Source organism: Bos grunniens, chromosome X (genome assembly GCF_055505025.1).
Source record: "Bos grunniens cultivar Pamir isolate PY7600 chromosome X, Bosgru_T2T1.0, whole genome shotgun sequence".
NCBI lineage: Eukaryota > Metazoa > Chordata > Mammalia > Artiodactyla > Bovidae > Bos > Bos grunniens.
Genome location: NC_141194.1, coordinates 137,617,500 through 137,644,410, shown reverse-complemented (window position 1 = coordinate 137,644,410; position 26,911 = coordinate 137,617,500). Strand labels below are relative to the sequence as shown.

General features: G+C 38.5%; 1 protein-coding gene across 2 annotated transcripts in view; it reads right to left on the bottom strand.

Annotated features, from left to right (window-relative positions):
- Window positions 1-26,911, bottom strand: part of TENM1 (teneurin transmembrane protein 1) — a 904,402-nt gene that overhangs the window by 276,270 nt on the left and 601,221 nt on the right. For both annotated transcript variants that reach the window (XM_086388154.1, XM_086388153.1), the window contains exons 10-13: window positions 9,442-9,641; window positions 8,104-8,314; window positions 2,038-2,139; window positions 427-621 (exon numbers count right to left, since the gene is read on the bottom strand). In XM_086388154.1, the coding sequence (XP_086244280.1) occupies window positions 427-621; window positions 2,038-2,139; window positions 8,104-8,314; window positions 9,442-9,641 (708 nt within the window). The remainder of the gene's footprint in view (window positions 1-426; window positions 622-2,037; window positions 2,140-8,103; window positions 8,315-9,441; window positions 9,642-26,911) is intronic.

Here is a 26,911-nt window from a genome sequence, read left to right as displayed (position 1 = left end):
ATGGTAATTACAAATCACTCCCAAAGAAAACGTTTATGAAATGGTTCCAAATGTGCACAATAATATTATTTTTATTATGTGCTTTAGAGAAAGATGTAGCCTAGTGCACTCTGTAATAATGAAAGCATATAAATTAACACCTAAAATAATCATGATGGAAATTTTCATCATAAAACAGTGTTAAAATGAGGGGGGCGTATGGCATTTTCCACTACTGCTCTGTAAGGGTCAGAGGTATGGCCTCATGTTATTATTAGAGGCTGTCAGAAGAGACATGAACTCCCATTGCTCCATGTACTAAGTAGACATGTTGTGCATTTATCGTTTGCAAAGACCACTTATGTCTCTTCTAGAAACACAGAATGACACCTTGGACCATTCAGTGAGCGAAAAGCCTGAAGCAATATATTAACACAGGGCTCTGACCTTCCTCGCATATTTCTCCTTTGTATCCTGGCACACAGATGCAAACTCCCATGATGCAGGTGCCGTGGCCAAAGCACGTTGGATCAATGCATTGCTCTTCTGGAACGTCGCACTCTGGCCCCTTCCAGCCATTTCGGCAGACACAGTGTCCTTTTTCATATTCTCCATTCCCACCACACAGCACAGGGCACGAATCTGAAGGTTGGCAAATGAACTTGTAATGTTCTCATAATGCTTGTAAAATCTCCAAAGAGTAATTCTCTATCGATTCTCATATAATATTTCTGGCAAAAAAATTGTACTATTTCTGGCTTAGCCTTTATTAAATCGGCACATGTTCATGATTACAAACAGAATTTTCCTCTTACGGGATTGGGGGAAAGATAAATTATAAAAACACCCTGAGTGAAGAAATTATTTCAAGCACTTGCTTTTGATACTCTTAAACAACTATCATCATCACCATCATCATTATTATAAGTTAGGATTTTTCTCTCTTTTGGGGTTTCTTCCTCAGGCAGATAAAATTCATAGAACTAGGAGGGAGGTATTCCTATTATAGAGTGTTATCTTTCAAAAGTTGGGCATTTAGAGATTGGTACTGGACAGATGTCTGTGCCTATTCCAGCTGTGCAGACCTTCATTGGAACATTCACTCTGCTCTGTTATTCTTTGTCTTCTTATTAAAAAAAATATGGACCTCCCTGAGGGCAGGGCCTATATCTCGTCTTATTCATTTTTTTCCATACCAGCCATAACCTCTGCTTCTACCCCCTACCCTCCTTAAGATCTATTGGAGAACTGGGAATCTAGCAAGTGCTATTGAATTCTCTGCTGAATAGAATTTAATCTAAAGAAACTGAGTGGCTGAGAAACCTGAGATGAAAGCATTAGCAGACTGAGAACTTTAAGAACACATTGTGAACAAGCAGAAAGCATCTCTAAAGTATTGATAATAACTGTAAGCCTGTGGGGAAAACCCAGCATGATTTACCCACAGCTTTTCAAGAATTAAACTATGGGCAAGTCTGGTTTAGTAAAGTTTGAAACTTTAACTTCTGCCTTCCCAGTCTTTGCTTTATAAGCTACTCAGCTAGTTGGTGACTGTCCACCTCTTCCACTTTACCCTAGTTTGTGTAAGTGGTTACCCAAAGTTCCTCCATTATAAATGAGTTTATGAAGGGAATAGAAGTACTGAGTTGGCCAAAAGGTTTGCTTGAGCTTTTCCGTAAGATGCTATGGGAAAACCTGAATTAACTTTTTGGCCAATCCAATATCATGGAGTAGTTGGTTTCAGAGGATCCAGGTATCTCAGTGGTTAGATAACCTTAGTTAAGTGATTTGACTTCTCTGATGTTATTTCTTTGCCCATTAAGCCAGGATAATAGATCTATAGCATAGGATTATTATACAATATATGAATTAAAAGTACCACAAAGTGTTTAGAATGGTGCCTGGCAGAGCAAGTGCTCGACTTTCGGTAGAGACCATCGCGGATGTTGCTACTGCTACTCTCACTCCTATCCCTCCTCCTCTTCCTATTGTTACTAATTCTAAGTTCTCAAATGACGTCAAGTTCCCTAACCAATCGGTATAACAGGGCAACCTTACCTCTAGCACAGTCAGGTCCAAGGAATCCTGGGAAGCAGTGACAATGGCCAGAGATACATTCTCCATTTCCATTGCAATTTGTTGAACAGTCATCCATTATTTCTATTAATAGAGAGAAAAAGAAGAAAAAAAAAAGAACAAAGCTATAGGCTGCACAGTCTTTATTTTTTACTAAATTGCGAAAACCCTGGGCCTATAACAATCTTTGCCCTCTGCTATCTACAAAGCACTACTGTCTAAAGTCAGATGCCAAAGATTTCTGTAAGAGGTCACAGTACCAAATTATTTAAAGCACCCTGGATTTGCTGAATTGGCTATTCAAGAGTGGGATTAAAAACCAACCTCACCTCTAAAATGCATCAAGGGTCTAGATGAGCTGAATTCTTAAAAGACATTCATGATAAAACTAAAAATGTACTAGGATTATAGGTCATTTCTCAAAAGCAAAAAGGGCTTTAAAATATAACCCAGAAAATGAAGTCTATTGTTTATTTTTTAAATTTAGGTGGTAGCAAAGAAAAATGTCTTCTCTAGCACCTTAAAATGTTTAATCTACTATCTTGACAGCTTAAATATGATAATCAGTATTTTATTTTCACTAATAAGTGACAATGGAAAGCTTTTAAAGTAAGTGTTCATATTAAACTCACCACCATGAAAAGCATTAGAACCTAAGCATTTTGTTGAGAAATGCTTTCTTGGCTGTAAATGCCTATCAGTTCTTTGCCACTAATTTCCCTTCAATCTATTCTTAGAGAAGAATAGGTTTCAGGGGGAATTGAGAAGGCTTTGAAGGTGCCCGTACATAGTTCTGGTAACATAGTATCTTCAATACAACAGAACTTTGACCAATCTTGTGCTAAGTAACTTAATTGAAGAGTTATAAAGTTTTATGAAAATCAATCTCTGACAATGATATTGAAAACTGTTTTTAGTTTAAAATTTTATTTGAGTGTAACAGCATCAAATTCCAAGTCCACGGCCTATTATGATTATGTATACTTTACTCCTGCAGTTTTAAAAAACTCCACCTTTTCATGACTTTTTTCCATATGTTTTCTATAACTTAGCACTCCTGGATTCTGACTTTTATGTTCTGGCCCATTACACTCATACTTCTCGTAGGTACCAGTTTTTTCTTTTCAATCCAAATCATCTACTTCATCTAGTTATACTTGGATAAGCTATTTCCAATCAGAAGGAAATATTCTAGTTAAATAGTCTTGGTGTCTTCCACTGAACTCTGAGAATTTACAATTAGAGTTGAGAAATAGCAGTTCTTCAATTGTGGCCTTTTGACCACCTACATCAGGAGGATCACCTGAAGTACTTAAAATGCAGATACCCGAGCTTCACACCAGATTTATTGAATCTATCTCTGAGGATATTAGTCATGCTCAGTTGCTCAGTGGTGTCCAACTCTGCAGCCCCAACAACTGTAGCCCGCCAGGCTCCTCTGCTCATGAAATTTTCCAGGCAAGAACACTGGAGTGGGTTGCCATTTTTTACTCCAGGGGATCTTCCTGACCCAGGGATCGAAAGTGCATCTCTTGTGTCTCCTGCATTGGCAGGAGGATTCTTTACCTCTAGCACCACTTGGGAAGCCCCCATCTCTGAGGATGCAGCCCAGTAATCTACATTCTAACAAATACCTCAAGTGACCCTGCAGGTGAAGACTGAATTAAAGAATTGAGAACCAGTGCTTCAAAGAGCAAACTTCCATGGTTAGAGGAATTCTAATCTAGACTTGGAATTCTGCCTTGGGCAGAAGTAAAGCAAGAGGAAAAACGTGGCATCTAGTCCATTTAGGGGATCCTTAGGAAGCTGAGAATGAATCCAGTGGCCATGTGGATGGCTATCCTATCTACAGTGGAGATCATTCTTGTGACATCCATATGAACACATCAGATTCCTTTTTGCAAGTTTACAATGGTCTGTTCTCTGATTTCTGTGCTAGAAAACTGAAGTGGATAAGAACTGACACATGGCATTTGCTGAAAACTGGGCTGGCAGGAACGTAACATTTGACAATGAGCTAACCACTTTTTAACTCATTAAAACATTAGTAATTTTCAGAAAATCATTCCTTTATTTAAAAGATCATTACAAAAAGGCACAAAGAGTCTAATTTCTTTTCATTCAGAGATGGAACAATTATTATCTCTTTTCTTGTTTTGCTTTCTTATACCAAAAAGAAGTGGCCATTCTTAAATCTACATTTGGATTTTCCCTGCCCTGCATGGTTAATAGGAGGCTATAGAGGAAAATTTCAAAGGTAAATATACTTGAATTTAATTTCATACCAGGTCCTATTGACAGCTTCATGGAAGCAGCCTTGTGGGAATGTAGCTACTGGAGAGAGAAAATGTTTAATAAAATTTGCTATCAAAATAAATAAAAATCCCTCTGTCTTATTGACTATCTAAGAATTGTCCTGAGGCCCATAATGCCGCACAGAGCTTAACACCTGCAATGCAAATGAGAAGAGAAGGCAATGGAGGAGGTTTTGGAAGCTGCCACCTCCACTGGTATCAAAGAGACATTGGGATAGCCTGGGGACTCCAGAAGAGGATGGCTACAGCAGAAACACATAAATAGATAGTGATAAAAAAGAATGTGCTTTTCTATTTATAATGGCCTCCAGGAAGTTTGTCTTCCATCTTTTAAATCTTACTCCAGAATTACTTCCTAGACACCAGTTCATTAGAGTTGAGAATTATTTTAAAGTTCTATGATTAAAACCCTGTTCTTATGCTAGAGCTTTTGGATCTGCATCTGCGCTGATGATGGGTTTTGCTTCTGGCAGATTTTCTCATGGGAGAAACCAAACCTAATGAATAATCCTATGGAATGAGCATGTTCTAAAGAGCAGGGGTTTGGAATCAGAGATATTGAGTGTCTCCCATATCAATTTTGCCACTTGCTGGCTGTGAGACTTCTTTATTCATCCCAAGTCTCTGATTTCTTATTTGTAATATAAGTACCACTATACCTATGCTGGAGAAGGCAATGGCAACCCACTCCAGTACTCTCGCCTGGAGAATCCCAGGAATGGGGAAGCCTGGTGGGCTGCCGTCTATGGGGTTGCAGAGTCAGACGCGACTGAAGCAACTTAGCAGCAGCAGCAGCATACCTATGCTAGGCTTGTGATGAGAATCAAACAAGATAACTGAATGTAGAGTGCTTGGGGCAGAATGGCACTCCATTAATGGTATACATTATGTTATTGAGCTGGTTGGTGAAGACTTTGGCTTATTCATAACTTTGTCTATGAAACTAGAAAATAACATATAGTAATACAGGCTAGTTGCTCGCCTATATTAGTCACTTAATACATGGTTATCATGCTGTTTTGATCCCTATGAGCAGACCAAATATGCTGCTAAGTCGCTTCAGTCGTGCCCGACTCTGTGCGACCCCATAGACAGCAGCCCACGAGGCTCCCCCATCCCTGGGATTCTCCAGTCAAGAACACTGGAGTGGGTTGCCATTTCCTTTTCCAATGCATGAAAGTGAAAAGTAAAAGTGAAGTCGCTCAGTCAGGTCCAACTCTTAGCGACCCCATGGACTGCAGCCCACCAGGCTCCTCCCTCCATGGGATTTTCCAGGCAAGAGTACTGGAGTGGGGTGCCATTGCCTTCTCCAGACCAAATATAGTTAAGATCAATCCAACTGATTATAATATTACCACATAATAGACAAAGGAACAAATATATTATCCTCTTTTAACGATTACAAAAAACATAAAAATAATGGGGAGAATTTAGAGTAAATAATTTATATACCTTTGACATTTTGGCAAATTTACTTGAATTCTCTTTAAGTGAAATTGTAGGAGAAATAAGAAACAGACTTGTGTAAGGAAGAAGCAAATATGTTGTTGCATGTGAAACTAAGAGCTTAATCTCTGGATAATAGGAAATTATATCTCAAAGGTTAGGTTCTTTGGGAAAGGAATTAAGGGACATGAAAAAAACTCCAAGCGTGTTTCTGGGTCTATTGATTTTTGAAAGGTTAATAGCTTGGTTAGTGTTTTAACTTGAACTTAGGGGTAAGGATAACAGGAAGAGAGAAAATCCTCTTCACAAATATTTTAAGTCTTCTAATTGCTCTGATTTCTTAGGAGAAACTCAATCTCTCATATCTGATTAGTTTGCATTATCAAAACTGAGTCTTGGTGGACAAATATCATGAAAGATGCAATTGTTGAATTTGCCCCCACTGAATCTCTGAGAAGCAAAACAGTGTCATGACTTAAAAAATATATATATATATATATATATTTCTAATTTAACAAACATTTTGTCTTTTGAAGATGTAAGATCAGTGGAGCTTTTCTCTAAGTGAAAAAATCATTGGTGCATTTTTATTGCCTTTTTGATTACTTTAGAGGCAAGTTTTTGATAATCTGTGGCTAGAATACCATTTTATACTGACAAAAGGTCTTCAGCATCAAGTAAAAATAGAATATAATTGTTATAAAGAATATAATTGTTATAAAGAGCACATGGCATATCTATTAACAATCAACACGATATCCTAAACATATGGTAGAACAGGTTAACTAAAGGATAAAGTGGTGAGAGTTGTATAGAAAACTGACAGCTGTAAAATATTTTCCCTTCTTTTAAAAGACATGTGTTTCAGAAAATTCACACAGTAAAATACTGTGTCTATGAGTTGTATACTCCTAGGGCTCTAAATTTGCTAAAGAGCTCAGCTTTATTCATATAAAGGGTTATATAAAGGGGAATGACTTCACCCCCCAAAATGACAAGAATGAGCTGTCTCTGATTAACTAGGGTGAAAATGAGTAAGAGTGTGTGTAGACATTGTACTGAAAAGAATATTCTTTAATAGGCTCTGAGCGCAGTGAACGAGTCATTGTGATGATTTTTAAACTAAACACTGCCTTATGATCCAGCAATCCCACTGCTGTGCATACACAGTGAGGAAACCAGAAGGGAAAGAGACACGTGTACCCCAATGTTCATTGCAGCACTGTTTATAATAGCCAGGACATGGAAGCAACCTAGATGTCCATCAGCAGGTGAATGGATAAGAAAGCTGTGGTACATATACACAATGGAGTATTACTCAGCCATTAAAAAGAATACATTTGAATCAGTTCTAATGAGGTGGATGAAACTGGAGCCTATTATACAGAGTGAAGTGAGCCAGAAGGAAAAACACCATTACAGTATACTAACGCATAAAAGATGGTAACAATAACCCTTTGTACGAGACAGCAAAAGAGACACTGATGTATAGAACAGTCTTATGGACTCTGTGGGAGAGGGAGAGGGTGGGAAGATTTGGGAGAATGGCATTGAAACATGTAAAATATCATGTATGAAACGAGATGCCAGTCCAGGTTCGATGCACGATACTGGATGCATGGGGCTAGAGCACTGGGACGACCCAGAGGGATGGTATGGGGAGGGAGGAGGGAGGAGGGTTCAGGATGGGGAACACATGTATACCTGTGGTGGATTCATTTTGATATTTGGCAAAACTAATACAATTATGTAAAGTTAAAAAAAAAAAAAGAACTCTGAATGACCCAAGTTATTATCCTTAAGACTCTTCTCTATGCTTAGGTTATATTTTGCAATCTTAATGTTTCCAGAATCAGTTGTTCTAAAGAAGAACTGGGTTGATACTAGGTTTTCCATTTCAAAAAGGTATTTATTTGCTTTTTCTTTTTTAATAGAACTTGAATTAACAGGGCTTCTCTTGCTTATTTCCCTTCTTCGTGAAGGTTTTCATCTATGTAGTCTCAGTAATAGTGTTATCCAGGGTATTATTCCTGTTGAAAACATATAAAAAGGAGCATGGCAGGTATCCTAAAATAGCCGCAAATAATGGAGCATTTTAAAAATCTTAATCTGCATTTAAACAACAGTACTGACAACAGCAATGTAAACCTGTCTCATTGTGATGTATCCTGAGTAATGACTTTAAGACAGAATGAGCAATAAGCTTCAATAACATCTGTATCTCTTTCATCACTGTGTCTTTCTGGGGCTATGCTGTCGATTCAAAATCATAGCCAAGGCAGCTTACCAATTGCTGTAGTTAACACAAATACTTGTTCCATCTTTTTTCCATCATTGTAAAATGCCAGATACCAAGGCCCTTGGTCCATATATTCTATGAAACCTGTTTCCTGCAGTGAGGTTAAGATTAGGTTCCGAGGAGAATGCTGGGTATCATCAGAGCTCCTGGAGTCCTGTTTGACCAGTTGTTTTCCATCCATTAGCTTTACAAAATCAAACTGGAACAAATGCAAACACAGATATGAGCCACGACTTTTACCTCTAGACTGATAAACATCTCTCACATCACTTATACTTCATGCTTCTTTGCCCTGGAAGTGGGCAGAGTGGGAAAAGAGGCAATTCATTCTTAAGTACATCTAAACCCCAAAGCATATTATTAATTCTGAAAACAAAATAACCCTCCATGATATTTATAAATGTTACCAACCCTTCAGTTTTAGAGTATTAAAAATAATTAAGCAAGATATAGAAGAATTATTTGGTATTATGCAAGAGAATCTTGATATTTTACAAAAAAGTATCGGATAGAAGATACTTGAAAATAGACATTCCCCTTGAAATGTTACCATGATCGTCATTACAAATTAAAAAGTTTTCTAGTTTTTAAAACTAATAAATGAATAGTCAAAACATTCAACATAATGTACTACTTTTGTGGTAACACAATGAAATATTCAAAGACCCTGTCCTCTTTTCTTTTGTCCCTAATTGGACAAGAACATGGCACATATATCCCAAGCCCCAAATGGTTACCATTCCTTATGCTACCTAGATGGAACAGGGCCTCAAATGGGTTTGTGTAGGAAAAGATAAGAGAAAGAAATTAAGGGAAAGGAAGTGGCAAAGGTTTCTAGAAGGGTCTTGTAAACCATACAGGTTTTACCTATTTAAGTTTTTCTTAACAATAATAAGGAGTATGTTTTACCTACAAGACAAAACACGCCTTTTTGACACATTTCCCTCTTGATTTGCATTCCTTTATTGGGACAACAGGTCAGGAATATATGGAACCAGTGGAGGTGTGGGCACCAAGACTAAAAAAGAGGAGGGGGCTGGGAAGGCTTATGACCATCCTGTTCCAGGAAGCAGAACTTCAGTTGCAAGAATATTTTCTTAAACTTCCTTTTTTGAACCTGTTTTGCTAAATTCTAGTTGTTATTGCTCAATAGCATCTTTTTTTTTTTTTTTTCATTCACTTGACTGTGATTATTCTGGATATTTGCTCATTACAAAATTGTCTGCCATCACCTTTGACTCCCACATACTTTGCAAGTCACAAACCCTGAACTATTCATCCTGCCACTCTCTGAAAGGGTCAAGAAATATCTACAATATCAAATACCTGAGTGTGTGTAGGTGGAATGTTTCTTCTGCCATAAATTCCCAGCAGTGAGTCCTTGGCTAAAGAAATATTGAATTTCAGATATATAGGATGGTGGATAGTAATCTGAAAACGCCAGAATAAGCCAGGTGGAATGGTCTGCATGACCTGTGCACCAATGTCAACTTCTCCAGTGTCTATTGCCCGTCCCTTCTGAAACACTGGTTTTAAAAATAAAGAAAATTATTCATAATATTAGTCAGTTGATAAAACAATGGTTTTTAGATTTTCAAGAACATATATATCAAATCAGACTTACTCAGCTCTTCCTTCCTTTTCACCCCACCCATCTTGTAAAACCTTATCCAAATTAACTATCTCCAAGGAGTCTTTCCCAACCAACCACTGTATCAGTCTCTCCTTCCTCTTAAGTACTATTGCACTTATTTCCATCATTTGAGTCATTTGAACCATTATTTACTGAACTTTGTCTTGGTAGCTGTTGGAGATACCTACAGCTGTATAGGAGATACAGCTATAAGCGAAAGTTAGTCATGTCCGACTCTTCGTGACCCCATTGACTATACAGTCCATGGAATTCTGCAGCCCACAGTACTGGAGTGGGTAGCTATTCCCTTCTCCAGGGGATCTTCCCAACCCTGGAATTGAACTGGGGTCTCCTGCATTGCAGGTGGATTCTTTACCAGCTGAGGTACCAGGGGAACCCCAGGAGATATCTCCTTTACGATGCGCTTTCCTGGTGGCTCAGATGGTAAAGGACATACAAAGATGAGTAAAATTAAGTTCTGGCTCTCAAGGAACTTTGAATATAAGAGAGAAAAATAGGGCAAATATGCAAATAGCCACATTGTAAAGGAAAATACTTGCATTGGGTATACAAAGGAAGGAAAGGTATTTGATCAGAGGATACTCATCATTCCTGGCTGTCTGAACCCCCTTTATATTCTTTTATTTTCTTCTTAGCACTTATCACCACTTAATATAACATGTCTTTTACTTATTTCCTGTTTATCACCTGTTTTCACCTGATAGAATATAAGGTCCATGAGGCTGTGGCTGTTTTGTTTATTGCTTTATCTCCAGTAACCAGAAGAATGTAGTTCTGTGATCAGTACATATTTATTCAATGAATAAACAAATGAGTGAATCAGAAAAGCATATTTATGGGAAGTGGTACTCAAGATGAGCCTTAAAGGATGGAAAGGATTTCAACAGAGTTGAAGAATTTTCTGTGGGGAAGAATTTTCCATGTGAAAGGAACAGCTTGAACCAAAACAAAGAGAGACTCTATAAAGCTAAGGTGCAGGGTACGTGTATGTAGATAGAAGAAGCTGGAAGTAGGGTTAGAGGGAAAGGATGGAAGGCGAAGTGTATCTGATAAGGCATTAATATCCAAAATATATAAAGAACTTGTACAACTCAATAACAAAATGCAAATAATCCAATTTTTAAAAATGGATAAAGGACTTGAGTATATATATTTTCCAAAGAAGACATATTAATGACCAATAGGTATATGAAAGATGTTTAACATCACTAATCACTGGGGAAATGCAAATCAAAATCACAATGAGATATCACCTCACTCCTGTTAGGCTGGATATTATCAAAAAGACAAAAGATAAATGTTGGTTAGGATGTGGAGAAAAGAAAACCCTTGTGCACTGTTGGTGGTGAAGAAGGAATTCATAGGGCCTGGACTCCATCTTAGGCCTGTTCATGCTGATCATGCTCGGCCACCTTTCCAATGGACTCTGAACTCTGTGTTTAGTGCCTATGAAAACAACAACAGAAGGATAAGACCCCCTCCAGACAGGGGAACCTTGAAGATCATATCTAGGTTACTCTTTGCCTAAGAGAAAACATACACTAATCACCCCTTCCTCCAGACAGGCCATAAATCTTTCTGTATCTATCGGAGTGTAACCTCAGGTGTATTGATTATTGACTAACTGTTTGACTGTTTGAGCACATGAGTATGTGGCACGTGAATGATGGGGTTATTGGGATTGTATTTTCCTTGGTTCATATAAGTCTCAAGGAATTTGGAGTGGTGGGTTCAGACACGTACACATGGGGTATAAAAGATTTTCACAAATGCTGGTCGGGGTTCTTGGCTAAGAGGCGACTCTGCCTTGGGCCCACCGGTGTAATAACTACACTCCACTATCTGCATTGTCCATCTGAGTGAGTTTGTTTCCCGGAACGCGTGGCTACATCAGTGGGAATGCAAAATAAAAGTGAAAGTGAAAGTTGCTTAGTCATGTCTGACTCTTTGTGACCCCATGGACTATACAGTCCATGGAATTCTCCAGGCCAGAATACTCGAGTAGGTAGCCTTTTCCTTCTCCAGGGGATCTTCCCAACCCAGATTTCGAACCCAGGTCTCCCTCATTGCAGGTGGATTCTTTACCAGCTAAGCCACAAAGGAAGCCAAAAATAGAACTACCATATGATACAGCTTTGCTACTTCTGGGTATATATCCAAAGAAATTGAAATCAGGATCCCACATTCATTGCAGCATTATTCACAATAGCCAAGATATGGAAACAACCTGAATGTCCTTCAGTGGATAAATGGATAAAGATGAATCTGAAGGGCACTGTGCTTAGTGAAATAAGGCAGAGAGACAAAAGTTGATTTCATACAAATAAGAATAGAATGCTGGTTTCCAGGGCTGGAGGGAGGGGGAAATGGGGTGATATAGGTCAAAGGAAACAAATTTTCACTTATAAAAAGTTTTGAGGCTCTAATATACAGCATAGTGAATATAGTTCATGATATGGTAATATATACTTGAAAATTGCTATGAGTAAATATTAAGCATTTTCAACCACAGACACACACACACACATGAGCTGACATGTGTTAACGATGTGAGGTGATAAATGTTTTCATTATCTTGATCTTGGAAACCATTTTATAATATATATGTATATCAAGTCATCATGACGTATACTTTAAATATATATGACCATATTTGCCACAATTAGGTTAAAAAAATCACATATTATCTGGGAAGTGTAAAGCTGGATTATCCTAAGGAATGGTACAAATATCAATTAACTTCAGATTACTATAAATTCAAAAATCTTATTGTAATTTTGTATTTTATCTTTTGTAAATACTAAAAGATAAAAATTTATTTTTTGAACTAGCATAGAGACAATAGTACTGAGATAAAAATAATTCATTCTAAATGAAGACAAGAAAGGGAAGACAGACTAGATGGGTCAATTAGAAAGCATGAGGAAGATGGAAGATAAATTTCATATATCTATATCTTTACCATCTGAGCCACCAGGGAAGCCCCATATATCTGTGTGTGTGTGTGTGTGTGTGTCTGTGTTAGTTGCTCCCAGTCATGTCTGACTCTTTGCAACCCCATGGACTGTAGCTCGCCAGGCTCCTCTGTCTATGGGATTCTCCAGGCAAGAAAACTGGAGTGGGTTGTCATTTCCTTCTGCCATATACCTGTATTTATCATTAAAAATAAGGAGTCATGAACTAGACATTTGTGTTAAACAGTAAGAACGACCAATCTGAATGAAGAAGAAATATCTAATTATATGTTTCTTATAAAAAATATATCTAAACTATAAAGATTATTATTTATAATTATTTATATCAACAAAGCAAATTATATATTATTATATATACACAAATTATAATATATATTATATAAACAAATTATTACATAATAATTACTATAATAATTATTTATTATTTATAACAATGCCAAAGAGTGCTCAAACTGTCGCACAATTGCACCCATCTCACATGCCGGCAAAGTAATGCTCAAAATTCTCCAAGCCAAGCTTCAACAGTACATGAACCATGAACCTCCAGATGTTCAAGCTGGATTTAGAAAAGGCAGAGAGGATCCAGAGATCAAATTACTGACATCCGCTGGAACATCGAAAAAGCAAGAGAGTTCCAGGAAAACATCTACTTCTGCTTTATTGACTATGCCAAAGCCTTTGAAAGAGATGGGAATACCAGATCACCTTACCTGCCTCTTGAGAAATCTGTATGCAGGTTGAGAAGCAGCAGTTAGAAATGTACATGGAACAATGGGCTGGTTCCAAATTGGGAAAGGAATATGTCAAGGCTGTATATCGTCACCCTGCTTATTTAACTTATATGCAGAGTACATCATGCAAAATGCTGGGCTACATGAAGCACGAGCTGGGATCAAGATTGCAAGGAAAAATATTAACCTCAGATATGCAGATGATACCACCCTTATGGCAGAAAGTGAAGAAGAACTAAAGAGCCTCTTGACCAAAGTGAAAGAGGAGAGTGAAAAAGTTGGCTTAAAGCTCAACACTCAGAAAACTAAGATCATGGCATCTGGTCCCATCACTTCATGGGAAATAGATGGGGAAACAGTGGAAACAGTGACATACTTTATTTTTTTGGGCTCCAAAATCACTGCAGATGGTGACTGCAGCCATGAAATTAAAAGACGCTTGCTCCTTGGAAGAAAAGTTATGACCAACCTAGACAGCATGTTAAAAAGCATAGACGTTACTTTGCCAACAAAGGTCTGTCTAGTCAAAGGTTTTTCCCATAGTCATGTATGGATGTGATAGTTGGACTATAAAGAAAGCTGAGTGCCAAAGAATTGATGCTTTTGTTATTATTATTTTTTTTTACTTTACAATATTGCCAGTCCAGGTTCGATGCAGGATACAGGAAGCTTGGGGCTGGTGCACTGGGGAACACGAATTGATGCTTTTGAACTGTGGTGTTGGAGAAGACTCTTGAGAGTCCCTTGGACAGCAAGGAGATCAAACCAGTCCATCCTAAAGGAAATCAGTCCTGAATATTCATTGGAACGATTGATGTTGAAGCTGAAACTCCAATACTTTGGCCACCTGATGCAAAGAACTGACTCATTTGAAAAGACCCTAATGCTGGGAAAGACTGAAGACGGGAGAAGGGGACGACAGAGGATGAGATGGTTGGATGGCATCATCGACTCAATGGACATGCTGCTGCTGCTGCTGTTAAGTCGCTTCAGTCTTGAGTTTGGGTAGACTCCAGGAGTTGGTGATGGACAGGGAGGCCTGGCATGCTGCAGTCCATGGTGTCACAAAGAGTCAGACATGACTGAGCGATTGAACTGAACTTGAACTGAACTGATAACAATAAAACAAATTATTTCCCCAGGAAGAAAAGATGCTTTCATTGTGGTGGCCCAGGTTCAATCCCTGGTTGGAGAACTTAGATCTTGTGAGTTCCCAAGTAACGCTCATGTTTCTTGGTCCTCAGCACACACACTGAGATGCAAGGTTCTAAGAACCCTGAGAACCTAGGTATGAGGGATGCAGGAGGAGGGAGTCAAAACTCTAAGTTTGAGTGACTTAGTAGCAAAAACAGGAAACAGCTCTTTATAGAGCTGGTTAGTGTGAGAGAATGTTAGTGTATTAGGTCTTTATTATTTGTTGTCATATTTCCTAATTATTTCTGATGTGCTGGCTTAATATAAGTTTCTCTGGGATTCTTTGTTATGTGGTGGTGGGAACAGAAGCCGAATGGCAAGAATTGAGTTGGCCTTGGTTTTGAGCAAGGAGGATTACATCTCAGGAGGGCAAGCTCAATTTGGCCTTATTTCACACTGCCTTTATAGTTTTCAGCCATCAACTCCTTTTCCACACCAAACACAGTTTAAAAACACACATGGTCTCTGTCCTTTGTGTTCACCAGCTATAAAATTAACAGCCCATTAAGAAACACACCTGCAGTGACTTTATTCGGAGGCCAATGCCTTGCAGCTTTTAACTCCCTAAAATACCTCCATTATTGCTTTTTGTGTTAAGGCCAAGAGTAATAACTATTTTAAGAATGTTCACTGTTAACTGTTAATAATAGATTTCAAATGCAATTTTGAACATAATTATGTATTACAGGACACATAATTTTGTGAAATTGACATTTATAATAAAATATGCCCTTTGAGATCATAAATGACCAACTGAGGACCCTATTTTTCAGTGGAAGTTATTTTTTCCATGTGAGACAGAAGTTTGGTCCATAATGGGTTGATTATACATTTAACTCTCAAGGTCCTGGAGCAGACAGATCTCTTCAATGAGCAGTACTTAACAGACTGTATTTATGTGGACACTTCTATTCTCAACTTAATGTTCAGTTTATCCAACTGCTAGCCTCATTAGGGGCTTTTATCACTGGTTAAAATGCATCATTTGGTCATGCAAACAATATTATAAATATAAGACAATTTAAAATGTTTTAGGTTCAGCAAATAGTATTTTAAAGGTGCTGAAAATGGTCTCCAATGAATGCAGATGTTGTCATTTTTAAAAACTCAGGACAAAACTGGCTGATGGACATTAACCTTTTTTTTTTTGATGTTAACCTTTATATATGAGCCTTACCAAATGCTACAGTATCTCTCTCTTCTGCATTTTATAGCATCATATATTGCATAAGGCCACTTTAATGTTATTCACTAAATCAAAATAAACTTGTGAAGTTGTGTTGTTGGAGTTCCCTGGTTTTTAGAATTACTAAATATACAAAGCATATATACATGTCATCTATAAAATGATTTTAAAAGAAGATGGTCTTACCCTTTGAGAACTGGTATCACAGTTAAGACAAGGTAGTTAAAGAGACAGGCTAACATGAATGAACATGTGGACTATAATTTAAATAAAAATAGCAAAGCAAGTTTTTTTTGCAGTGATTTGGTATTAGAAAAATTCTCACAGCTTGTAGATACAAAATTTCTCAGCCCCTAATCTTTTAGAGCTTAGCGCATCAGAAAGGAAGGTATCTCCCTGTTAGCAATTTACTTCACTAAATAGACTGCTCCATTTTCACTTCTCTCAAAACTAGTTATGGATTACAATATAGTGATTATTGGTTAATTTATTATTTCATTAGTTTTCTTAATGTAGTTCAAAGGGGAAAACCAAAGAGAAGGAAATTACATGCAAAAAACAATATGTAGTGTGATTTCACGATGAAATTCTATATCAATATAGGTAAGTGGAATACTTTTGGACAAACTTAACGTTGACTCTGATTCTTCATTTGCAAATCATCAGTGGCAGAGTTAAAATATAGCACTAGGGTACAGATTTTGTAATATTCATGTTTTAATTGTCATTTAATCAGTTATTTTACTGAAGTATATCAGAAGGCCCTAGAAGAACATATTCTCTAATAACAAATGCCTCCTGCACAAATCCAAGAAGATTATATCAAACTGTGAAGTACTGTAGTTATCACAGTCTCACCAATATCCACCAATTTAGTTTGAGCTAAACACTCTCTTTATAGGTTGCAACACAGGCATCAACTGCTGAGTAGGAAAAAAACAATGGCAGATAGGCCAGGTTGAAGGATGGCAAACTGGTGATGCAAAGGAAAAGGTCAATCTACCTGTAAGATTAAATACAGATGGAGGAACTGGTGACAGACATCATGTGTAGTGGTTCTATTGACTAATCCAAAGTTTCATTGAGACACATACCTGAATACTAATAATGTGATTATAATAGTGTTGTTCTTATAAGATAGGTTGTTCCTTGGAAGAAAAACTATAACAAACCTACACAGCATATTAAAAAGCAGAGATATTACTTTGCCAGCAAAGGTCCATCTAGTCAAAGCTATGGTTTTTCCAGTAGTCATATATAGATGTGAGAGTTGGACCATAAAGAAAGCTGAGTGCTGAAGAATTGATGCTTTTGAACTGCGGTGTTGGAGAAGACTCTTGGGAGTCCCTTGGACACGAATGTGATCAAACCAGTCAATCCTAAAGGAAATGAGTCCTGTATATTCATTGGAAGGAGTGATGCTGAAGTTCCAACACTTTGGCCACCTGACGTGAAGAACTGACTCATTGGAAAAAGACCCTGATGCTGGGAAAGATGGAAGCATGAGGAGAAGGGGACGACAGAGGATGAGATGGTTGGATGGTATCACCGAATTGATGGACATGAGTTTGAGTAAGCTCTGGGAGTTGGTGATGGACAGGGAAGCCTGGTGTGCTGCAGGCCATGGGATCGCAAAGAGTCAGACATGACTGAGACCAAACTGAACTGAAAAAACTATATTCTTGACATATAAATGTGTTTATTTTTTCTACGTAATATAACTAGACTGCATTCAATGATTCTGTGCAAAACTCAGTGGGACATTCCTAGAAGACATGACGGCTGCTAGTAGCAGGGGGCAGAGTGTCACCAGGAATCAGGCCGCGTGGGCGGACAGGCAGCACCCCAGGGTTCCTAATTGGAGGGGGGTGCCTGGACGCTGGCCTCTCTCCATCCCAAAGCATCTTCCAAATTCAATGTTTATCAACAGGCTGGCCAAAGAGGGAGAGTGGGAGGGAGGGAGGGAGGGAGGGAGGCAGGGCGGGTGGGGATAGGAGGAGGCCCTGTGCCTCTGGGGCTCCCGGGGGGGGGGGGCTGCAGAAGGGGGCTGAGAAGGGGGAGTGGGGTCTTCTAGGAATGTCCCACTGAGTTTTGCACAGAATCATTGAATGCAGTCTAGTTATATTACGTAGAAAAAATAAACACATTTATATGTCAAGAATATAGTTTTTTCAGTTCAGTTTGGTCTCAGTCATGTCTGACTCTTTGCGATCCCATGGCCTGCAGCACACCAGGCTTCCCTGTCCACTACCAGGTCCTTGTGTAAAAATCACTAGGTTAAAGGCTGTGCTGGTGCCCATAACAACAATCTTACAGTCTTTTAAAGACATTTGCAAATTCCATAAAAAGTACCTAAGCTAAAAAAGTACCATTTTAATGGAAGGGGATGTTGTCCAATGATATAAAAAAGAAATAAGCCTTAAGGTCCTGGTTCCCCTTCATTTCATCCTATAGCATGTTCCAAATCATTAAAAGACACAATCAAATGGCTTTGGTACAGTCTTTCACCTGAATTAGTCCTAGTGTGTGTCTCATGATTTAAGTACCATCTTCTCTGTGTTCTTTCAAATATAATAAGTGTTTCACAGTAACACTTGAATCATTGTGAAATTTAGAATATCTGTGCTTGGAGCAAAATGGTTTTATTCCCAGTGATCAAAAGTGATCTTTTTCAGAGATGAAAAGGAGATAATGAAAAACCTATCCTGTCCATCTATGTGGCTTTGTATAATTTTCCTTATGTGAACCATTCAAGAAAAACATGTATTCAACTCTCACTTTCCAGATAGTGTATTACACATGCCTTTCATATTGTCCCTGGCAGCTCAGAGGTTAAAGCGTCTGCCTGTGATGCAGGAGACCCAGGTTCGATCCCAAATGGCAACCCACTCCAGTATTCTTGCCTGGAGAACCCCATGGACGGAGGAGCCTGGTAGGCTACAGTCCACGGGGTCGCAAAGAGTCAGACATGACTGAATGACTTCACTTTCACTTTCATATTGTTACACTTAGTAGGCAAGAGAGAGATAAGGAAGAATGAACTTTGGATGTAGTAGGTGCTTGGTAATTGCTATTTCAATCAATTAATAAAATAAAATAGTAATCTTGATAATTTATTTAGTACTTTGACATTTCAGTACAAGGTTTGGTGGGAGGAAGAATTGAAATCATCTACACACATAGATCTTTGGGAATTAACTGTGAATAAAATATGCTCAGAAATGAAATATCTCTGTTTTATTGACACTGATAATACATAGCTGATTGTGTAGAAAAGTCCATTAACTAATCTTGAATGCAGGTTCAGTTGCTCAGTCGTGTCCAACTCTTTGTGACCCCATGGACTGTAGCCCACCCAGCTCCTCTGTCCATGGGATTTTCCAGGAAAGAATACTGGAGTGTGTCGCCATTTCTTCCTCCAGAGGATCTTCCTGACCCAGGGACTGACTCCTTCTCTCTGTGTCTCTTGCCTTGGCAGGTAGATTTTTTACCACTGAGCCACCGGGGAGCCTATTCTTACACTTGAGAAATACACTACAGTATAAGTGTTAACAGTTATGACCATACACTGACAGACTTCAGATTCCAGGACAGTAGCTTATTGACTATTACATACATCTTCCCAGACAGCAATAAAATGGCATTATTAAAATTGTACCATTAGTTAAAGGATGAATTTTGAATTGGATTTAGACTCTATGATCTATCTTTGAACATATATCAGTATTATTCATAACACCCAAAAAAGGTGAAAATCCATAAAGATTCATCAACTAATGAATGGATAAACAAATATGTTATATTCATACGACGAAATATTATTCAGCCATAAAAAGGAGCCAAGTATTGGTATATGCTACAACATGGACAACCTTGAAAACCTTATGTTAAGTGAAAGAAGCCAGAAAGAAGAGTCTACATATTTTGACTGCTTTTATATGAAATGTACAAACAGGCAAATCTATAGAGACAGAAACTACATTAGTGGTAGCCAGGGGCTGGGGGGAGCTGGGAATGGGAAGCGACTGCCAGTGCCTATGAAGTATATTTTTGGCATGATGAAACTATTCTAGAATTAAATTGTAGTGATGGCTACCCAACTCTAAATATACTAAGAATCACTGAGCTGTAGACATTAAACCAGTGAATTACATAGTATGTAAATAACAGTTGGCCCTCCATATCCATGGTTTCCATATCTGTAGAGTCAACTAATGGTAGATCAAAAATATTCAGAAAAAAAAATCCCAGAAAGTTCGACAAAGCAAAAATCGAATTTGCTGCACACAAGTTTACAACTATTTAACAGCATTTACATTGTATCAGGTATTATAAGTTATATAGAGATGATTTAAGGTATATGGGAGGACTGCATATACGAATTCTACACCATTTTTTATAAGGGACTTGAGCATCCACAGATTTTGGTATCTGTGAGGGTCCTAGAACCAATCCTCATGGATACCAAGAGACAACTGTATATGGATGTACATATTCCTGTCACTTTTTAAAAGTTCTAATCATGCAACTGTATATCTCAACAAAGCTGTGACAAAAAATATGGTTGGAAGGTATAAATTGCCATGCATAACCTACACATGCATTCACACAAACTACCATACAGAGTCATAAGAGTTTTGATGTGTTTCCAAGTGGTATTAGAAGGTCACTTGCTATCTAGAGGCTGAACTGTCTCCTGGCCAGAACTTTTAGGACATGTAATTGGTAGTTCATAGCAGGGATGCCTATTTTATAAATTTTATACAATGTTATATGTTTGTTACATGTAGGTTACTCTGATCACATCCTTCTGGACTTTGGAAAGGTGGCAGCAGGGAAGGTCATAGCTCATTTTGTCTAGCTTCCCCTTTTGTGGGCTTCCCTTGTGGCTCAGCTGGTAAAGAATCCACCTGCAATACGGGAAACCTGGGTTCGATCCCTGGGTTGGGAAGATCCCCTGGAGGAAAGCATAGCAACCCACTCTAATATTCTTGCCTGGATAATCCCATGGACAGAGGAGCCTGGCGGGCTACAGTCCATGGGGTCGCAAAGAGTCTGAGCACATATACCTGAACACATATATCTTGTGCCAGGTCTTGGGAAAGAGAAGTGGCCAGCTTAGGCATTAGTTCTCATGGGTTGTCATATTGCTACATATTTTAAAAGATTTTAGGAATCCAGAAAATATATATCAAATTAAAACTTTTCTTCACAAATAAAATACATTACAGACCATATAATAGTAATAATAATCATAATAGATGATAACATTTATTGAACATATTGTGCTCCCTTTTTGAACCCCTATCTCTTATTTCCATAGTATCAAAATGTCTCTCTCATACTCAGTGTGCAATACAATCGGTGTCAGTTTATCTCTGAGGCTTCTCCCTCCCTTTCTCTTCTCCCAGGAGACTTTGGTCCCTTTACCATCTCCTTTCTTCCTAGCGTCCTCAATGTCTCCTTCTCTATTGGTGTCTTATTCAAACAACCACACGTCTCTCTTTAATAAAAAGAAAGGAATAAAATGACCCAACTGCCCTTTTATCTAGTTATCAAACTATTTATCTCCTTCTTTTCCTTGCCAAACTGTCTCCATCTGCTGCCTCTATTGCTTCATTATCCATTTAGCACACAGGCTATTACCATCTGCATTTCCCCCTTACCACTCTATTATTCCAGTCTCCTAAACAGGCACTCTTTAAGGTCATCTAGGATTGATTTTTCTCGTTTCTCAGGCTCAGCTCAGGTTACTTCTATAATAACAATCTTTTCATCTTCTTTCTTTTAGGCCTCTTAGTCACCTAGCCATTTTACTTCTGTTTCTGTACAACAGTTGCTTGCATGTTACTTTGCGCTGTGTATATATGCGTGTTTCCACAGCTCTCCTATTTAATAGGAACTTTTTCAAAGGCAAAAGCTATGTCTTCTGCTTCATTTGTTAACTTTCCATAGTACTTAAACCACAGTTAAAATACTACCTTGACTCAAAACAGCATTAAAAATCATGAGCTTCTATTCTATGTTCCCAAATACTAAGATTTCATTTCCCCCTTGATAATATTTGAATGGAGGGTTTGAGGTGGTCAAGAATCTTGTACAATTCAACTTTACACATATATTCTTCCCTCTCACTGAACCCCTGGCAATGGCAAGATGGTATCTGTGTACAGTTCTGGTGAAGACACCTTTGGCAGAATATAAAATGGAAATATGAAAAGGCAACTAAAATTACTAAGGGAGCATAGGAGCTACAAGTCGAGTAAAAAGTAAAACCAAAGGCTCTTAGCATTAGAAAGGCAAAAACTAAGAAAAGATTGGTGAATATTATCTATAGGACTGCCAAAGATATGCACAGGAAAACATGCAAACTTGTGCATTAGATCCTGGAACTCTAGCACTTTATTTTCAAAAGGAAATTTTACACACTAAAGTTACCTTTGACTTCATGAAAAAGCTAGTAAATGTTTGAACTTTCTCCAAAAATAATACAAGCGGGCCCTCCATAGGATTAGATATACATGTGGCTGATAAATTTCTACAATGGATTATTTCTTCCAAAAAAATATAAGATATTGTTAGCACAATATGGGAAGATTCTCTAGCCTTTCAAGGACTAGTTCAGGAGGAGAAATATGTCATTCTATAGCATACCACTTGGTGCCTCTGTCAGAGGTAGACTACTGGGCCAGAGGGATCAAAAGGCAGACACATTCTACATGGCATCACAGGTATGTTTTTTAAAAAAAAGTTATTTAAAAAGGAAGATGATTAAAACAAGAAAGAGGATTAAAATGAAACAAGGGTAAAACATAAAACATATATGGCCAAGAACATTTAGCATGAATTTTTTATACTGTAAATAAGCTTACCTGTGAGTAAATAGTGAACTCTTTCCATAAATCTATTTGAGAAGTCAGGTCTCCAGTAAGCTTTAGAAAAGCTTTTGTTAAAACTGAAGTATATTGATAAAGTGATTTAATGTAGTTGAAAACAAGCTGCAGCACTCTAGCTGAGCCCCCTGAAACCCTGTGTTAGAGAAACATCTATATGGCATTAAAGGAAACATTTACTGTAATTTGCCATCAATCTTTAAAAATAATAATGTTATGGTCCCAACATTGTTGGCTTTGTTAGTACATGACTACTATTTTATTCATGTGGTTTGTTGTGCTTATATGAATTATTCCCAATTCTACAACAGTGTCCTAGGCTTTCATATCCTTTAAGTAAAAGCTACTGAAACTATGGTTGACTCAAAGGGCAGCTGAGTGCATTTTAATATCCACATGTCCTATGAAAGAATATTGAAGAACCACAGAATTCTAATGCAGGATTATGTTCCATCTGAATGCACAATGATTACCTGGATGGAGTTGCAGCAGTTTTTTACTTTGGTACAAAATGAATCTTTACTGACTGGGTCTATGAAATAAATATAGTGAAACTGTAAGTAAATTTAGAATTCAACCTGTTGTTCAGGGTCCAGAATTGTTATTGCATAAATGGCCGCCAAATGTAACTATGCTGTAGGTCAAAAGAAAACAAAGCCAAAAAACAAAAACAACACACACACACACACACACACACACCCCTCTTCAGCTAAGTCTACAAGGAAAGGTCAGAAAGGTGCATTTTGTGTTGCTGCTTAACTTTCAATTCCCAAGGGTACTTGTTTGAGTGCAACTGCATGTGTACTGCTTTGAGAAGGAGGGACTGTTTGGAGAACCTAGAACTTTGGTGTGAAATAAAAGATTTGCAAAGTACTCTTAGGGAGAGGAGGGAGATCCAGACAGCAGAGTAAGAGGATGTGGAGGTCACATCCCTCTAGGAACATATCAAAAATACATGTACAAGACTTTCCTGGTGTTCCCATGGCTAAGACTCCACACTCCCAATGCACAGCATCTGGGTTTGATCCCGGTCAGTGAACTAGGTCCCACATGCTGCAGCTAGAGTTCGCATGCCACAACTAAAGATCCCACACGTTGTGAAGACTGAAAGATCCCACACGTTGTGAAGACTGAAGGTTCCCTGTACCGCAACTAAGAACTGGCACAGCCAAAATAAATAAATAATTATTTTAAAAAGTACATCTACGTGTGGGACAATCCTCACTGAAAACTAACTGTAAACTGGTAGAAGGACTCCTGTATGACCAAGGCTGTAAGAAAGATACCCACATAATGGGAAGGACAGAGAGAAAAGTCTCTGGTTGGGACCTGTGTTCCTGGGAGTGGACTTGGAGGAAAAGGAAGACCACATGGGCAGATACCAGCCCTGGGGAGGGAGCAGCGTGAGCCACAGACTGGACAGCCCAGTCTGTGAGTATTGTGTGAAGAAGACAAGCCCCCTTTAGCTGTCTGGAGGACCACTGAATCAGATAGAAAGTCTGGTGAAGGCGGGACTCTGCTTGTGAGAAGACTGGACTCACTGACTTGCCCTCAGGCAGGGAAGAAAGACATCTGCCCTAGCAGATGCTGGGTTTCCTGAGACCACCTTGCCATGCACCACAGCCTGAGCAGAGTGAACACTCTGGCCCCACGCACTCCAGGCCACAGCATGGCACTGGATCTGGGAAACAGAGGATTGAGAGAAAAGATTAGATCATGGGACGCAGAAGTGACTCAGTGTAGCGGGGCAGAGCCCCAGTGGAATCGTGGTAACTGTGGTTGACACTTCCTCAGGCAGCACCTCAGAAGCAGCCCAGATCTCTGAGGGCAGCTGCTCTCCACAGTTGACTACTTGATACACGCAGAGTCCAGGCGGTTCCTACCAGATCTGCGGAGCAGTTCCACAAGGGACCAGGGCTGGTGGAGGCAGTGCAGTGATCAACTGTGAGTGATGAAGGGGGCTCACACCCGAGGCTGCATCTGAGTAGAGCTGCAGACCCCTATACAGGCAGCGCATGAGGCCTCTGTCTGCACATGGGCCCCACTTACTGCACCACTCCCCTCCTCTGAGGCAAATGTCCCAGTGCGGGGTGAGGGGAAATCACACACTTAAAAGGAAACACAGCCAGTTTGAGCCCCACCCTTGGGGCTTCTGCTCCAGCAACTTGGTATCAGACCCTGTTCCTGACAGAGCACTGATAACCACTGAGCAGAGAGGAAGCCCCACCTCACACCCTGACCATCTCTAACTCCTTCATTTCCAGCCCCACACACTACCAAGGCAATCACTGCCAGCACACCCTGAGGAAAAATTCTGATCTGCATCCACAACAAAACCAGTTGTCCCATCAAAGGCACTGGGCACAATCAGTCTGTATAGAGATGCTCCCACATAAGAAAACTCTTTCAAGACCATAATAGGTAACTGCTACATAGGGTTGCACAGAGTCCAACATGACTGAAGCAACTGAGCATGCACACACAGATGGAAAAAGTTGAGCAAAATTAAAACGCAGAGGAGCTACTCACAATTGAAAGAACAAGAGAAAAGCCCTGAAAAAATGAATACTGAAACAGAAATAAACAAATTATCAGATAATCATTTATCAGATAAAGAATTCAAAACATTGGTATAAAAATGTTAACTAAATTATGGAAAAGAATTGATCTAAACAATGAACACTTTAACAAGGAAGTAGCCCAATCAGAAATGAATAATTCAAAAGCTGAAACAAAAAGACCCCCTAGAGGGAATGAAGAGCAGACTGAGTGATACAGAGAACACATAGTGGTCTGGAAGATAGAATAATACCAACCACTGAACCAGAACAGCAGAAAGAAGAATACATTTTAAAAAACGAATACAACTTAAGAGATCTCTAAGATAACATTAAACTTTCCAACATATTCAGACTCCCCAAAACAGAAAATAGACAGAAGGGCATCAAAAATGTATTTGAGGAAATTATGACTAAAAAAGTCCCAAACTTGAAGAAGGAAAGAGATATCTAGGTACAGGAATCACAGACGATCCCAAACAAGATAAGCCCAAACAGACCCATATCAAGAAATTTCATAATTAAAATGGCAGAAGTTAAAGAGAATTCTAAAGCAGAAGAGAAAAAACAGAGTCATATACAAGAGAATCGCCATAATGCTATCAGCGGATCTCTCCATAGAAACTGTGCAGGCCAGATGGAGTAGCATAATGTATTCAAAGTCCTAAAAGGGAAAAACCTGCAACCTAGTATACTTTACCCAGCAAGATTATCATTTAGAATCGATGGAAAACAAGTAATAAAATGGCAATAAGTACATATCTATCAAAATTACTTTAAACATCAATGGACTAAATGCTCCAATCAAAAGACAGGATGGCTGATTAGATTAAAAAAAAATAAACAAGACCCTTATGTATGCCAACAACTTGGACAACCTATAAGAAATAGACACATTTCTTAAAAGATACAATCTTCCAAGACTGGATCAAGAAGAAACAGACAATATGACCAGAGTGACCACTAGTAGTAAAAATGAAGGTGTAATTACAAAACTCCCAGCAAACAAAAGTCCAGGACCAGACAGCTTCATGGGGGAATAAAACATATAAAGAAGAACTAATACTTATCCTCCAACTATCCTAAAAAGTTGAAGAGGATGGAACATCCCCAAATTCATTCGAGGCCACCATTACCCTGATACCAAAATCAGACAAAGGCACAACTAAAAAAAAGAAAATGACAGGCCAATGTATTTGATGAAATATACATGCAAAATTCCTTAACAAAATATTAGCAAACCAAATCCAACAATACACAGAAAGAATGAGATACCATGACCAAGCTGGAATTATTCCAAGGATGCAAGGATGCTTCAGAATTCACATATCAATCAATGTGATACACAACATAAACAAAAGGAGGAATGGAAATAGAAATCACATGATCATCTCAACAGACATAGAAAAAGCATTTGACAAAAATTTAACATCCATTAGTGATGCAAACTCTCATTAAAGTGGGTAGAGGGAACATATCTCAACATAATAAAGACAATTTATGACAAACACACAGCTAACATCATACTCAATGGTGAAAAAGAAAGCCTTTCCTCTAAATTCAGGAACAAGACAAGGATGGCCACTTCTATTTAACATAGTATTG